Source organism: Chenopodium quinoa, unplaced genomic scaffold (genome assembly GCF_001683475.1).
Source record: "Chenopodium quinoa cultivar QQ74 unplaced genomic scaffold, ASM168347v1, whole genome shotgun sequence".
Lineage (NCBI taxonomy): Eukaryota > Viridiplantae > Streptophyta > Magnoliopsida > Caryophyllales > Amaranthaceae > Chenopodium > Chenopodium quinoa.
In genome coordinates, this window is record NW_018743218.1 from 3,624,446 (window position 1) to 3,642,002 (window position 17,557).

At 32.6% G+C, this 17,557-nt stretch overlaps 1 protein-coding gene across 1 annotated transcript; it reads right to left on the reverse strand.

The window, feature by feature from the left end:
• Window positions 1-7,997: 7,997 nt before the first annotated feature.
• On the reverse strand, window positions 7,998-17,000 carry LOC110734754 (thylakoid lumenal 15.0 kDa protein 2, chloroplastic-like). Its single transcript, XM_021914899.1, has 6 exons — window positions 16,364-17,000; window positions 13,848-13,951; window positions 8,998-9,088; window positions 8,792-8,860; window positions 8,601-8,710; window positions 7,998-8,356 (listed from the first exon to the last, which is right to left on the reverse strand). The coding sequence occupies exons 1-6, from the start codon at window positions 16,548-16,550 to the stop codon at window positions 8,264-8,266; spliced, it is 654 nt and encodes a 217-aa protein (XP_021770591.1). The 5' UTR covers window positions 16,551-17,000; the 3' UTR covers window positions 7,998-8,263.
• Between the last annotated feature and the right edge of the window lie 557 nt (window positions 17,001-17,557).

The window sequence follows — 17,557 nt, forward strand, 5'->3', positions numbered from 1 at the left end:
TCATGGCAATCGTTGATTCGTACACCCGGGTGTACCATGCGCATGGTACACCCAGATTAAAGCGGAAAGAACATAGCTAATAATGGTAAAGAACACAACATTTAAATATAATAAATTCTGAGAAACTGATTATAAAAACGGTTATAGATAGTTACTAATTAATTTATACTACGCATTTTATGTCAAATCATTTCAAAATATTGACTTTTCCATAATTTTTCTATTTAAGATTATTTTCTACCAAAAACATTTCAAGTTTTCATTTTCAAATTTCAAAAATTCAAGATTTGAAATTTCATTTTCAAAATTTCAACTTCAAAATACTTTATTACAATTTTTTTTTTTAAAAAAAAAAATTGTATAGGAACTAATCATATTTTTTTCACCCTCATTTTATTGCTTTCCTTTATTTTCATGTTTGTTTGATTTGGTTGTAATGATTGATTCTTGATTAGTGTAGTTGTTCTTCTATATTTGTTGATTCTTGATTTCATTTACTTGCTTGTTGATTAGATGATGATTCTTGAGTATTTGTTTGCTAGGGTTTGGGTAAAACTTGTATGATTGATTGATTGTGATTAATATGGGAATTATGTTGATTGATTGTTGAGATTAAAGTGATTAATGTAAGTTTGCATGTGCTTAGTTTGATTAGGCCTTGAGAACTATGCTAGATTGCATTGTAGATCCTAATGACATGACCACTTGATTTAGGATTTGCAATAGTTGATTGGTTTGAATTGTGATTCTCCTAGTTTGTTATTCATAGAGGAAACCTAGCTTAACTATTAGGAGATAGCTCTTTGATTCCAATTGATAGCTCTTATCATTAGTCTTCACAACCATTGATTGATTTGACCTTCCCAAGTTGTTGCAATTGTTATGATTATTTGTTGATCCCCATTCCCTATTGTTTCATTTGTTTGATTCTTTGTTTTGGTAGTTGAATAGTGTTACCTTTTCACCTTCGGCTTCGACTTAGCTTAGGCGCTCATTGAAAGCACTTTAACATAACTGTTCCTAGTGGTTCGACCCTTGACTTACCTCTATACTTGTATTTAGGTTTGTTAAGTGATTATAAATTTTGTTTGGCTCTAGGGAGGATTAGTGGATGGCCTAGTTAACCCTACGTCATGAATTGATAGGTTTAGTTAGATCAATAATAATTATATGTTAAAACATATAAAGTTTAATGTATTGAATAATATTATCAAGCGTATAATATGATTTTAAGACGGGACATGTAATTAATTTATTTTTTTTATTAATAATGACATTGCAATATAACACTCATTCACATCCTAAATCAACAACACATTAAAAATTGCCATACTAAAAATCGAACCTTAGTACATAAAACAGAAAATTAAAAAAGAAATTATTTGAAATCAAGCAACATTAAAACTATAATCAACCATACACTAATACATCAGTCTGAGGGGAACAACTTCTTCAACAAATTGCTCCTTAGTCCATGATCTTCCGAAGATAAGTTTTGCTTTGAATCGAGGTGTTTAAATAACTCCATATTAATTTGTCTTTGCTTCTTTCTCCCTTTCTAGTTGCAACATTGTAAGTTCCACTTGATTTTCAGATTGCCTTATAAGGTTCATGTTCTGGGCATTGTCCAACCATTGCTTCCATGCTTCAAATGACATGTTTGCCATCTTGCTCTTTCCTTTGTTTTTTCCAAATTCGTTGCTAGAAGGGAAGCTTGAATATCCAATATCACCACTGGTTGGTGTTTTTGGGTTTGATGAAGATGAGTAGTAGCCAGCTTCATTGATATGTGATCTCTTTGAGTCACTTCCTTGAGTGGATGTCTTTTGCTTGCATTTTTGAACAATATCTTCACTTGGTTTCCACGCATCATGTTGTATCAGGATGTCCCAAAAATGCTTGTCTTGAAAGGTTTTACACATCAATGATGTCTTTGCTTTGTCAGCAGCATATATACTATATGCTGCTTTCATAACAACTTCATCATTCTGAACGCTTCTCCTTCTTGATTCAACATGAGCATGTGAACCACAAAATTTAGAACATGAAGAATTAATCCTTCTTCAACGATTTCTAAGTTTCTCTGTACCCCTCATTTTCAACAAATCTTCTCGTGTTACCCCATTAGTACCTTCTTCGAAACACATTTGTTTGTATAGTCTAACATTATTATACATTTTCTCAATTTTCCTCCAAAAAAATCCCCCTTTTGGTTAGTGTTAGTTTTTATTATTTTGACTAACCTCAAGCCAAGCCTTCATAAGAACCACTTCTTCAGCTTTTGACTAAAACTTTGTTCTTCCATCTTGATTGCCTCCTTCATGACCTCTTTCATTTCCTTCGACTTCTTCAACTTCAGGTTCATTGTCGTCATCTGATGCGTTCGATGTGTATGAGCAATCGAAACTCGGAAATGCACCATCACCTTGTGACATTGGAAAATATTGGGACATGGGAAATACTGAATCACCTTGAGAGATTTGAATATTCTCAAAAAATGGAATAACATTTTGAGAATATGAATAATTAGGATTTTATAGTGGTTGAAAACGAAAAGAAGTGAAAGTACTTAGATTTGAGAAATTGAGATTTTGTAAACCATAATTTGAAAATTGTTGAAAATTTGTATCTAATGAGTTGAGATCAATTGGAAGGTTAGAATAGTAAGGTTGAAAATTTGGATTATTTTGGGGTTGTGATGAGTTTTGAGATTTTATGGATTTTTTTTTTCCTATCGGATTTTGGAATATTCATCTCTACACAATTTGATTTACAATAGAATAATATTCACTTTCATAAAATATGTTTCAAAATACCTCAATATTGGGCTCATTTTATAGAGGAAAATAAAATAGAGCCGTTGGTATTTTTTTTAGAATTGTATTTTCAAAATTATGGTTGTTACAAAAATTACAACGGTTATAAATTTAGAGTAAATTTTAAATATTGGGTGTCACATTCTCCTTGTACCACGTCACCAAGGACAAAAATTAAACCCAAAAAGTGGGTATTCTTATTATTCAATAACCCCCCTTCACAATCGGTTACAACAATAACCTGGTTACAAGAATTTTGGCCCAAAATTTTCTCTCTCCTCAATTTTTAGTTATTTCCCTACTTTCTCTCTCTCAATAACCATGCATAATGGTTATCTGCTGTGCATGCTCTCAGGATTCTAACTTGCAATTGATTTGGGGGTTTTATATACCCATTGATTGTAAGTGATAATAAAGCTTAAAAACTATATTTTTATGGAGTTTTAAAGAGATTTTAAAAATGATATTGCTGGAATTTTATTTTAAGCACTACTTTTGTGTTTTTATAAAAAGGGTTTAATCACCCATAAGTAGAGAAGGTTTTAATTGGTTTTAATAGAATTTTCAAATTTATTTGAGGGGTTTAAACCTTAAAAAGTATGTTGGAATTTTTATTTAAACACCATAAATGAGTTTTTACTTTAGGGTTTTAATTACCCACTTAAAGAAAGAGTTTTAAAGGTTTTAAACCAAAATTTCAGCTTATTAGAGAGGTTTTAAAGTGTTTAAAAGTTGTTGGAAATTTGTGTAATCAAGGGATTAATTGAGTTATGTACTTTGTATTGTAGGAGACTTTAAGTTTGATTGGTTTCTAGCATTGTGGCTAGTTGGAAAGATGATTTAAGGTATGTATGCGCGTAGGATGTGTTAATTATGCGTAGAACCATGTTAGGAAGTTAAATTTGGAACAAGTATGAGATTAGTATCATGTTAAGTTGTTGTTGTGATACTTGGAATGATTGATTGTTTATCCATGTCTTATATGTAAGCATGTGAATATGTTGGAATAATTATCATGAGCTTGATACAAGTTGAAAGTAATTGAATCATGTTATATTATTTATTATTCATTTTCAATAAGGCATGTATTTAATAAGCAAGGCTTATGTTTATAGAAATTAAAAGAGCTAAAGTTATATTTATTGAGCATAATTCATGATATTATTCTCACCCATTTATTATTGGAGTTGAGTCATACTCTCTCACATAAGTTGAGGTCGAGTCAAGAAGTTAGTTTATTACTCACTCACATAGTTGAGATTGAATCAAGAAAGTTTAGTGCATTTTATGCACCAAGGTAGTAAGTGCAATTTTGTGCACAAAACTAGGCAAGGAACCTTAATTAAAATAAGTAGTATGTGCTCACTAATTAATTCAAGAATGAAATGAAAGTATGTGTTGATTGTTGTTATGTTTGTTCTTGATTGATTGGTTGGAGTCATCACAAGTTAAATTGGTAAATCACGTAAAGTGTAAGAGGATATGCACCAAAACTCTTGGAACGTATATACCTTGAGTATGAACACATGGGGGGAGCTATGTGACTTTATATTTGATCATAGCTTCTACAGGGGTACAGGACGCTGTACTTTCTTTTATTATTAATGCGCTGGAATTCCGTCACAAGGTGACATAGTAGGTGCCAATTGGGGTAGCTCTCTAATTGGAAGCTCAATATTTTAATGGGCTATTTTGAAGGAAGGAAACCCGTTCGATGCGTTATCCAAAACTATATATTAATAAATTAAAGTCAAGTCATGAGTCAAAGGTAAGTTGAGTTGCGTTGTATGGAAAGCATGTTTTATTTATTTATTTATTAATTGTTAGGATATTCATGTAAGTGTGATTGTTCTTATTGGTGTATATGTACTTAGTTTTTGCTGATTCGTACTTTATTGTTTGTGTTTGGCTCCCTTTGGATTGGCACTACTATGACCCATTTTATATGGCGAGTAGTGAGGTTAAAATAAAGAGAAGTACAGATAGTGGAAGCATATCAAGCATGACGGGATTGAGCGAAGAGGGTTATATGTTTATTTGTTATTATTTATTGTAATGGATTATTTATGTAATTGTTAACACTAACATATAATTATTGTTTTAATATTTTAGTTTGGTTTTAAAAAGGGCCTTTAATGTTTCCAAGTTATTGGTTTAATGTAAGTTGGTTTTAAAGTTTGAGTTGTTTTGTTAAACTTTATTTTAATTGAGTTTTGGAAAGTTAGTCTTCCGTTGTGTGACTTTGAAAATAGCCTTAGTCGTTATCACGGTGGCGGTAATATTTTGGAGATTTCCTAAAATGAGTTTTATTTAGAGTAAAAAAAAAAAGTATTTTAAAAGGAGAAAATTTCCAGGGTATTACAAAAACGAACATAATATCTAAAATAATATAAGGGTTAAAGCAAATGAACATTAATATAGAAGAACATATTATCTAAGTTAAAAGATCGTGATTTGTATTATTGAAACCCAAACAACATTTTTAATCTACATACATTAAAGTACATTGTTTGTAATGTAAAGAACATATAATTCATATACAAAGAACATATTGATCAGACTCAAATAACATATTCCATTCCAATAAAAAAATGAATATGTATCCAATAATTGATAAAAGAACATTTATCATAATACGAAGAACGTCATCTTCAAACTCAGAAAATAGCACGAAAACAGGAAAAAAAAATAAAAATTATAAAAAAATATCTTTTCTCTCAACAACGAATTAATCAATTACATTATTAAAAGATTATTTGGAAGACTAAAATCAACTCCATTATAACATTGAATCACTTCAGAATTCAAAAATACCATGGTTTCTCTCTTTATATAAATTCAATTTCTCTTTCTTAACAAAAAATGTAATTCTATTCACCAAAAAAATTCGATTAATATATAAAATGTAAATAATAAATCAATTCATAAATCAAGGAATATAAATAAAAAATCAATCCCTTAATTCAAGGAGAGAATCGTTTTGTTTTTTTTTTTGGGCTCATGTACTTTATATTTGTGTGCAATGTTCTTTCCACCTTTTTAGTAACCTTTGTATTTTGACTGGGTGTATAAAGCTCATGGTACATCCGAGTGTATGGTTAAATTTTCATCATGGAGAAAGTTTATTCTTCATGAAGATGATGTTATTTGTGGAGGAGATTTATTTTTCATAAAGATGGGTTGTTTTCTTGGAGGAGTTTTATTCTTCATGAAGATGGTGTTCTTTGTGGAGGAGGTTTATCTTCATAAAGATGGTTTATTTTCTTGAAGTTTTTAATTCCTTTGAGTATTATATAAGGCTTGCATGATAATTTATTTAAAGTATGGACATGATGTTAAAATTAAATAATTATGTGTTATAGATATGTAAATGTTTTATGGTTTAGTTCCATGTATTATATCATTAATAAATGTGATATATATATTTCATTAAATATCAATAGTGTATGATCATGTTTGTAATGGTATTCACGCACATTCAAATGCGACACTAAATTATTATGTGTGTGATTTTATGAGCTGAGACATGAAGTCGTGGTGATTGTGAATTTTATACGGTTCAAAATTTTATTTAACTTAGCGGAATTTTGGCCAAAGTATTGTCAAGTTATGTTTAACGATGTATAAAATTCAGATGGGATGAGAATTAAGCCCAAAATTAATTACCGATAAAGAAAACTCAATTCAACTTCTAGTATAACGCTAGATCTTGAATTCAATGAGGATCCAACTTTACTTGGTGATTTGAAACACTATATTTATTAATACATCCCAAGATTAGTGCTTAGTATTGCAATGTAAAGAGGTTGAAATTTATTTCTTAATAGACTTTTGGGAGGTTGCTCATATTGCAAGAGCATGTTTATATTGAAAGTCTACCTATATGAGTAAGAAGTTTGGCCGCTTTACCAAGTTAAGGGCTTAACTTGGAGGTACTCATGAATTAGATATGGACATAAGGCCCTTAATGGTGTGAAGGTTACATGAAAGCTTGTATGAAACTTGTGTGTATAGTATCTTCAATGATTCAAAGTGGTTGTACGATTCAAAGCTTAGTATATCATTATGATCAGAATTATTGTTAAGTATATTATAATAAGTGAAAATTCAATTGTTACGATATTTTCTTAATGCACGAGTTTGATTGTTTGTTTGTTTTTGTTTTGTTTTGTTTTTTGCTTTTTTTTTTTTTTTTTTTTTTTGAAGGGGGAGTTTGAGTGTTTGTTTATTAAGCAAGGCATAAGCATTATACGTTTATTCTATAAATGGAGGAGGATTGTTGGAACATTTATAGATAAATGTGCTTATGAGTTCATATATGAGGTGTATATTATGCTAGGAGTTGAGGAGGATTAGTATAATGATTATACTTAGAGGTATAACAAAGTAAGATGTATAAAAGTGACAACACAAGGCAAAAATCGACTGCCCTGTCTGACAGGCATGGACGCCCTGTAGGGCGAGCACGAGTAAAGATTGTCGATTATCTAATTTCATTGAGATGTTACGCGCGCTCGATCGGGCACCCTTGCCTGGTCTGACCGGGCGAAGGGGTTTGTCAATTTTAATATGTTTTTCCAAAAGTTTTTTGCGCGCCCAACCGGGTGCCATTATCCGATCTGATCGGGCAGAATTCTAAACTAACAATTTTCAACAGTTATTGAGCTGATTGCTTTATGAACGGACATATCTATTGGATATTAACTACTCTTCATTAAAAACTCTATAAATAGAAGTTTATGTGACACATCTGCTGAATGATGGAAGAGATTATCATATAACTTGCTTCTTTTGAGAGAATTTAATCTAGATTATTTTCTCTTAATTGGTTTTACAAACACTTGTTCACAAGCTTGTTGAAGATTAATTTTGATAAACAACCAAAAATCAATTCTCTCTCTTTTTTTTTTTTTTTTTTTTTTTTTTTTTTTTTTTTTTTAATCCCAATAGATATATTATGTTAAAATTGTTGTTTCATAGAGGGTCGATAATAAAGTATTAGGAAAGTGGCTATGATACGTGCCTAGAAGAAATATTCGGTCCCTCTTGTTTTTTCCGCAATTTTGCTCTATCAATCAACAGGAAGGTGCATATTGTATCTTGTATGTAGGCCAGAAGAAATACAAAAGATATTGCAGAACAAAGTCTTAAACTAGACAATTTTAAGCATAAAGCATTAACTTCTAAGTTTTAAAATTGCATATTGCTAATTTGGGATTCAATATAATCAATAGACAAATGTTTGTTTAAAATTAAATTTACAAGTCATATATTCTGTAATGATTTGTAGCATGTGAATTTTGAAATTACACAGGGAAAGGAAACTTCTATGAACATACAGGAAACTTCAATGAGCATACCAACTTCCAAAAGAATTATGTAACAATATCACTATTTTAAGCTATCAAAACAGGGCATTTCTTCCTTGGTCTCCAAGAAAGTTCCATTTATCTTACCTCTGAGCAATTACTCGGACCAACAGGTTCTCTTAAGCAATAAGATATAGCATTAACGGCAGCTTCAATCGATGCATCTTCTCCCTACAGCACATATACAATCAAGGAGTCATGCAGATTCAGTTGGGTAAGGGGTAATAGATCAACTGGAAATGAACCCCTAATAGATACCCAAGTACCTAACTAGCTATGTAATTCGACATTTTCAAAACGACATGATTAAGTAATCTCCGTTACATACACAACCAAAACTACCTGTCACTGAACTTGAAATGTGAAAAATGATGGCAAACAAAAGGTTTTGCTTTGAGATTGAAGGGACTTTCACCTGTTCTTTCCAGTAGAATATATTTCCATATTTCCCAGCCAAACGACTCCAGAAACTACGTGGTATGTCAAGATCAACTTGAGCTCCCACATTGAAATTCAATATATTCCCTATCAATCAGTTGCATACTAATCATATGATGTACCAGCACAAGATTTATTCAAGATGAGTTCCAAAAACGATATTTTTACCAAAAGTAGGATCAGCAACAAAGACAATTGTTCTATCATCCACTTGCCAAAAATCCTTGATAGCCAACCCTGTGTGAAGACCATGGTTATAATCTTCTTAAAAATTATGCCAAAAATTCTGAAAATCAGAAAATGTAGACTTCTAAGCAAGATTATAATTAAGAGGGAGGAAAAATAAAGAAGCAAGGAAAGAAAGTTGTGGCTACCAGGCGTATCTGGGTAATTCTGCGCCAAGATTCTCAACTTGAATCCTGTATCTTTCTCAAGGTCAGCAATCTCCTCTGCAAGCCTCTTTTCCTGGAAAATTGTCATTGCAGTATGAATATTCTCTTCCAGGAAAAAACGTATTGGTTTGCCAACAGTATATGCTTTACGCTCTGTATAATAATCTACAACATATACAATCAAAATGCTAGAGATAGCTTATCCTCTTTTGCAGTAATTCACGAGGGCATCCAATCCATTTACATTAACCAGTGACCAATGTTACATTTCTATGCTTAAGGTCAGATAAAACAATACCAGGCTTCCCTATCTTAAAACTTGCTAATGAAGTCCTGAGTTAGCAGTTGAAGTAGATCTCCAGCATTTGTTTGGGCCAAAAGAATCCTAATGTGATTAACTTCTAATAACTGTTTTTTATGACAAGGTTTGACTATAGAACCCCCTAGTAGCCCCCATGTCGGCAGCAATCTAGAATTCTTCACAATAGTATTAACTTCCCTGAATGTATTTCTTTAGTTGTAATAGTGCCTAAATTAAGCTTATAAATAGCCATGGATGTAATCAATAGAACTCATGCTTTGCATATTAAAAAATAAACAAACACTTTGAGTGTTCTTAGGTTGAATTATGTAATTTAGATGGAACACTACAAGTGGGGAAGAGGGGGGGGGGGGATTGTAGACGGGAAATTATCGCACTGTTAATGCAGCACGAAAGATAAGGAATATGAAGTGCAAGAGAGATTTTTACGTAGAAACTTCTTTTGCCAACCAAGAAGAAAAACCACGAACCACTCGAGATTTAAACTCTACTATCTTTCATGGTCTTCGAGATACGTCTTAAAACATAAATATCTTCAATTCTATACACACAAAATTTATATAAAAATTAATAATGAGTTAAAATTCTTATAGTAGACATTGTAACAAATCTAACAAGATCCCACATTACTACATTATTTCTTAAAGATTAGTGAGGATTTATGGTCAAAGTTTTTAAATTTGAGCCCAAAAGATACAACGGGGCAAACAAATAGAGACAAATGGAGTATAAGGAACACAAGCCACTCGTGAGTTCCAGAGTACCTTACCCTTAAACCCTTGCTGAACTCATCCCAAATACACACTTGATAATTGGTTTAACTCGTATACATAGAAATTCATGAATATTTAGGAGCTTGGAACTTGTGTTATTGGTTTAAGTTAATGGAATACAAATATATTTCTTTGTGATACTCTTCCACTTGATAATTATGGAATGTACGCAAGTCAAACACTCAGGTTTGATGAATTCTATAAATATAGAGAAGCAATAAACTCACAACCCATTTCTCACTCCTCCACAACTATCCCACGTGATGAGGGAAACGTGCTAACTTGGTCACCGAGTGTTAGGAAAATCTCAACTAATTTGCTAAACCTTAGCTAATAAATAGATCAAATTAAAAACGTGATAAAAAGGAAATTTGAAAAGAAAAAAAAAAGATATTTTGTTGACAACCACATTAGCTGACATGCAACGAGAAATCCAAAAACTGCAAACATCTTGCACATTATGAAGATACCACTGATCAATCTTATCAACAAGATGATGAACAATTGGATGGTGGAGATGATGATTGCAATCCATTACACCAATCCGATGGTGTAACTTAAGTGGAGAAACATTGAATTACTGGCGAACCCATCATCCTCGACACCAAGAAAAGGATTTTAGAGTCAAAGTTGAATTTCATGAATGTAAAGGAGGTGCTCATCTTGATGAGTTCATCGAATGGCTCCACAAGGTTAAATGTGTCTTTGATTTTAAGGACATCACACATGATCGCAAGGTCAAGGTTGTCGCCGTGAAGTTCAAGAAGCATGCATTCATCAGGTGGGAAAATCTAAGACAACAATGTAAACAAGGTTGTAGTAAAATTTGCACATCGGAACTCAAGCATAAATTTTTTCCCAATCACTATTGCCAAGATATGTTTCCAAGTGTGTTGTTGAATTTGAAGTCTTGTCACTAAAGTGTGACAATGTCGAGTCGAAAGACCAAACCGTTACAAGCTTGTATTAAAAAATCTCTAAAGTTGTACAACTCCAACTATATTGGTCATTCAACGATGTCACCAAACTTGTTTGAAAAGTTAAAAGCCAACATTTGAAGGAGAACATGGCTTTAAAGTTTTCCCTAAGGAAACTTCATCACAACGAAAACTGATGAAAATTCTAACGCCGCAATGAAAACGATTTAAAATACTTAAGGCCAACTATTGGAAACACAGCGAAGTATTTTCAACGAATTTCGTGGTGGTGTTAGAGTTGACATGAAGTATCCTTAAGGATAACTTTGAATCTCGTCTTCTCCTTTATTTATTGGCTTTTAACTTTTAAAACAAGCTTGATGATATCGTTAAATAACCAATATTGTTTGAGTTATACAACTTTAGGGATTTTTTAATCCAAGTCAGTCAAGATTCTTTCCAACGATTTGTTCTTTCAGCTCGCCATTAAAACATTTTATTGACAAGTCTTCAAATTCAGCAATATATTTAGAAACATATCTTGGCAATAGTGACTAGGGAAAAAAATTTATACTTAAAGTTCACGCTTCATTTTATCCGATGTACAAATTTTAATACGATCTTCTTGTTCTCATTGTCAACTTAGATTTTCCCACCAAATGGATGTAGGCATCTTGAACTTTATGGCGACTAACTTGACATTGCGATCGTGTAGGATATCCTTTAAATCAAAGACACGTTCAACGGTGCCATTTGATGAACTCAACTAAACGAGCACCTCCTTTAAAATCAAGAATTTCAACTTTAATTCCATTTTTTTTTTTCTAGGTGTCGAGGATGATGGTTTTGACGAGAGTTCAATATTATTCCACATAATTATCTACACCATCCGATTGTTTGTCGTCTTGTTAATGGGATAAATTAGTAGTGACTTCATAACATGCAAGACGTTTGAAGTTTTGGGATTTCTCTTGTATGTAAGCGTGTCATAAACAGGGCGTAGTTAATAATTTTCTCCATAGCAAAATGGCTAATGCCTTATTCGGCAAAACTCTAACTACACTCTCTATACACATGTTATTCACCTTTTCTTTTTGCCATTTTTTTCAAACCCAATATAAGGCTAATGCCTTATTCGGCAAAACTAGCAATGGCGGGTAGGTTTTAGCAATCAAGTAACGGCCAGCATATCAGAATAAATAGTATCTATCGATTAGTAGTAGGGAGAGATTGGCTATCAAAGTAACAGTTGATACTATAAGTGTTCGGCAAAAGTAGCAGATAAAATTTTAATTTTCTTTTTTTAAAAATAACCAAAATTTGACAAACGTTACCTGATACCTTTAAAACACTAATTTTTTAACGTTTGATAAAAGCTACTCAAACGATATCTCTAACACTAACCGCTACTTAAATCACTACCTTGTCAAATTCTCTTTTTTTTTTTTTTTCCTGATAATGGGTTAAAAGACTAACCACTACCTCAGCCGCCAAAAAGGGCCTAAGTTAAAACAATATTTCTCTTATAAGGGGATCATGGTGTTATGGGCATGAAAATCAGAGCCTCCAATAAAATTTTAAAAAAAAAAAAAAAAAAAAAAAAAAAAAAAAAAAAAAAAAAAAAACAAAACAGAAACAAAAAAATGTAAGTTTTAAGAGACAAAATGAGGTGTGAGAAAATTACCTATGAGGGGTAAGATTCTTGTAAACAGGTTGTAAGATTATTGGGTCCTTAGCAATTTGGGGTGTGAAGGTGATGGCGCAATGGAGTACAGTGGTAGGGGTTATGGCGGAGGTAATTTTTTCTTTGGATGGGGAATTAAAGCGAGGGGAAAGTGGAAGGAAAACGGTGGGGTAGTATGGTGGCCGACAGTATGTTGGTGATTAAACCGAGTTCTACAAAGATGAGTATTGAAGTGGCGTCATCGGTCTTGTCAACATGAGAACTTCAATGAAGGTTGGTCGAAAGGTAAAAGAAGCCTTTTGGAACCAATTTGACACTGTACTGGCTAGAGGTAGGATAACAATAGTCAATCACCACACCGCGACGATACAACTCTTTTAATATATGGACAAAGATCACCATTAGGAAGTAGCAGAGCAAACCTTGGATATTGTAACACCACCAAGGGGTAGCCTTAGAACACTAAGTGTTTGGTTACTTTTCATATGCAGAGCTTGAGTTTTACTAATTACATCCATGGCTATTTGTATCCTTAACTTAGGTATAATTACAACTAAAGACATAAATGCAGAGAAGTTAATACTATTGTAAAATGTGAAGCTTCCTATATTTTTTTCCAACAAGGTGTTACATAGTGTTACATAATATAGAAAACTTCTTAAGTTTTCTATATTTCCATGGTGTTATTGCATCCATCATTTCTCTCTACTACTTCCTAGTGGTGTTTCTATATCTAGGAATTAACAAAGTTGTATCGCTAGAGTAACCAACGGGCATGGGGATTTGGCTAATTTTATCCTGCCCCTAACCAGTGAGTGTCATTAAAGGAAACAAGGAGGCATAGATTAGAAACTTCAAGAGATGATGTCCCACTTAAGTGAGTTGAAGTATGTCTTTCCACTAAACATAGTGTTCTGGATATCGTCTATATTGGTTTGTAAATTGTAACCGAAAGTCATCTGCTCTAATCACAAAGAACTCTGACAATGGTAATTGCAGGACACCAGTTAGACCAAAAGCATATGATAAATCTGATGCTAGTATCTAATCGATAAAGAAAATATTCCACAGAGGAGCAGCTCAATATGTCGGGCAGTTGCATAATATAGCTTAATAAGAATGGGAAAATAGCATACCTGCCCAGCAGAAAGGAAGCCAGCCACATCAATAACAGCAGTGTATTCTTTAGGGAGCATTTCAGGTTTATTAACACCTGTTTTGGCTTCAGCATACTGAACTCCTACAATAAGTAATACATAATCCAATTTCAGCTGCTTAGGCAAAGAAAGGTGTCCAGCAGATTGCATAACTGATTACTATAGAAGATTTTTCGTAAAACATATACAGTGTCCAACATAAAGATTCAGGAACTACCTAGGTAGATGCATCAAGATCATGAACTTCTTACTAAACATAACACTAAGCAAATGCTTCTTATGGTTATGTACAGATTAAAAAAATAATAATAATCATAATAATTTGAAGTCAATGCTTCATCCCGGACAAGGAACCTTTTTTTTATCTACGAAGTTGTTGAAGTAATCACTTGCATATGTATATTAATTTCATCAGATAAAAGGAAGTCAATAAATAAAATTATACAAAAAGAAAGTCAAATCCAAGAGAATTTGTTTACCTAATCCCTCAGAAGCAGCGAAATTTTTTTTAAAATATTGCCTAACCATTAAAACAGAGCCCTAACCTACTGGGTGAACTCAGGTAAATGAATTATTTGCTAAAAAACTTGACCAGAACTATTCAAGAGCACTCCATCAAAGTATTATGTGCCATGGTACATAATAAATGAAAGCTTTCCCACAGACCACAAGGAGAAAAGGAGAGCCATACGAAAGCTATATTTATGGAAGAACAGAAGGGAGAAACTAATATATTAGTGCTATTCTGTGAAGCAACAGTGACAAGAAAGCTAAGAAACTCGGTGCATCGTTACAACCTTTTATTAAAGTAATTTCAAATTCATCTCAGCAATTTTAGCCTCATTTAAGAGTTAATGAATAAAGTATTCATCGTGTATATTATGCTCATTAAGATAGCCTTTTTTTTGTTGCCAGGAACTGCATATGGTATACTCAAAAGTGTCAAAGTGTAGAAGCTTGTTATGCATTAGAATGTGATAGAATCCCTTTACATGCCTGTCCAGTGTTCGCTTGGTCTGTTAAGTAATAGTTAGGGTCACAGGCCATTCCAGTCCTTATTTAGCTTTTCAGTTTCCGCCTTCTAAACTCCAATGCAATGTCAATGAAAAATATATGCTTTTGGTTGTATGGAGCCTGTCACTATATATATGTATATAATGGGCAACAAATGCCTATTGTCTTCTTCTTTCCTTTTCTGCAGATGATGTTTTATATACATAACTATGCGTTCATCATGTCCTATGATTAAGAGATTACTTTGAGAATTTCCTGACAGTCTTTTCTAATGAAATAAGGTTAGCTTTAAGAATGAAGGCAAAAATTACTTTTGAAGGAAGAATCCAGTATGCATTCTCAAGGTTGCCACTAAATAAATGCTAAGGTTAAGTTTTGGTGACAGAAAATTGCTAGGACCTGGTGAGATGATCAAACTATTATAGTATATTATTGTCATCAAGTTATGCATCCGTAGAGTTCTCTAAGAAGAAATGTGCTTCCAATGACATATATGTGATAACTTTGAATAAACTAAATCCCATGCTCACTCAAGCTTCGGCCTCAAGATATGCACATTTTTTTCTAGAGCCTTAAAGAAGGCTTCCGCTCAACAACCCATTCGATAGGCAGTAACAAACGATGGTAAAGATAGTGATTAAATTCTTATATCAATGACCATATTAATGCACATCTATTCCTGATTATACCCCCACAGCCTCAAATATGTGCTTTTCTTCATAGACTACCATTACCATCATAAGCAGTATCACTCCAAGAGCTTGTATTGAAAATCAAGGAAGTGAAACACAGAGTCAAATGTTGAGAAGCATTACCATAGAAATTGTCATGAGACATCTCTAGCAATTTTACTCATTAATAACATATTTTCGTCAAATATCAACGACCAACAAACGAGTTATAAAGGTAATTAGAGCACAAACAGACTTTTACGAATTTGGCACGCCAAATCAGACTACAAAACCATTTACCTATTGTGCTTCTATGTTGCATAACTAACAACAACATATTTCAATAACACAAACCATACCCAAAATCTATGTCACTCGCACTTGATCACACATGTTTGATAACAATTGTCCACCACTGGAGGAGTACCTGAGTGTCCAAGTCTGAGTATGTGAAAAAATTTGTTGGATACCATAGAGTTTCAAGTAACATAGCTTATACGAGGCCTTGTTTATTCACCGGATTTTCACTTATTCGAACTAAGTTCAAATAAAGATTGATAAGTTCAATTCACATAAATTCAAGGAAAAATCAGACAAGTGCAGATAAGCTACATAGGCTACCTAATTTCAATTTACGACTAAAAACAAGCTTTAACAATGCAAATTAAAACATATCAAAAATAAGCATTTTTATTTCATTCGTAAGTTCAAGACTTCAAGCTGATGTTCTTATCCAATAAATCATCAACCAACACAAAAAAGTTGAAGAACAGCTAAAACAATTAAAATAAGAGGAGACTTAGCAATTACCATTAAAAGAGAGTGCAAGAGCAAGAGAGCTAGAAAGAGCAAGTTTCAGAGATTTGGACCCAACTTCAGATACCCATTTCTTAAATTGGATCAATTTTGCTCTTGGAATAGCAGGAGTTGTCATTCGAGCATTAATTTTAGCCGGTCTTCCGCCATTAATAGCCCAGGGAAGAGGGCGGACCGCCATTGTTTTGCCTTGAAGAGGTGGGATAAGACAACTCCAGAATTCTGTTTTTATTTTTTTATTTATTTTTTTTTATTTGGGCCTGATAGCCCATTTTTTGTAGCGCACTAACGCCTCTAATTTACGGAGTATTTAGTTTTTGGATGTCACAATTCACGACTCATCTCGGTGGATCGAGAGTCAGAAATCAGCGGCACGCTAGCGGCCCGATATGGCACGAGCCCGCGAGTGGCACGAAATTTTGGCCCGGCACAGCACGAGCAACAGCCATATTTCCCTACAGCTCTAATTTACCGGCTAGTTTTTGCAATTTGCTTGTTAGTTTTTGCTTCTAACGGTTACTTTCTCTAATTCTCTCTATAAATACATCAACTCATCATCCTTTTCTTTTTACAATTCATCAACTCATCTATTCTCAATTCTCTCAATCTCTTATTATTTAATCTTTTATAATCTTTAATTCTCTAACTCTCTCAAATCTCAATTATCGAAATTCTTTAAAAAAAAAAAAATTAAAAGTTCATAAAATTATTCAGTGGAAAGCAATCAAAGCTTGGTTGTAAGATCTAATTCATCTTTATTTTAATTTATCATTGTTATTGTTATTTTTTTATTCAATATTGTTATTGTTATTATTTTGTTATTATTATTACTGTTATTATTGTTATTGTTATTATCATTGTTATTATTATTTTTTTTATTATTATAATGTTATTATTACTTGTACTACTATTATTGATATTATTATTATTATTGTTGTTATTAATTATTAATTTTTTATTTTAATTAATTGTGATATTTTTAATCATGGCATCAAACCCGAACTCCTTCTCTAAGAAACCCCAAATTTCTCAATACCATCCACATGGCTTCAGTTACAATTATAGAGAGATAGGGATGAACTTGTGAGAATGTTAGTACATGCTGAACAACCTTTTCTTTTTGGCGAAAATGATCCGTTTAACAATTACATTAATAGAGCACTACAACCCCAACACAAAAAAATCTCT

Coding starts and splice junctions, on each gene's coding strand:
- LOC110734754 (XM_021914899.1), bottom strand. CDS start 16,550: ATGGCGGTCCGCCCTCTTCCCTGGGCTATTAATGGCGGAAGACCGGCT. Junction 9,089..13,847: donor GCTTCCTTTCTGCTGGGCAG/GTATGCTATTTT, acceptor ACAATTTTCCAG/GAAAAGAGGCTTGCAGAGGA. Junction 8,861..8,997: donor GAATTACCCAGATACGCCTG/GTAGCCACAACT, acceptor GTCTTCACACAG/GGTTGGCTATCAAGGATTTT.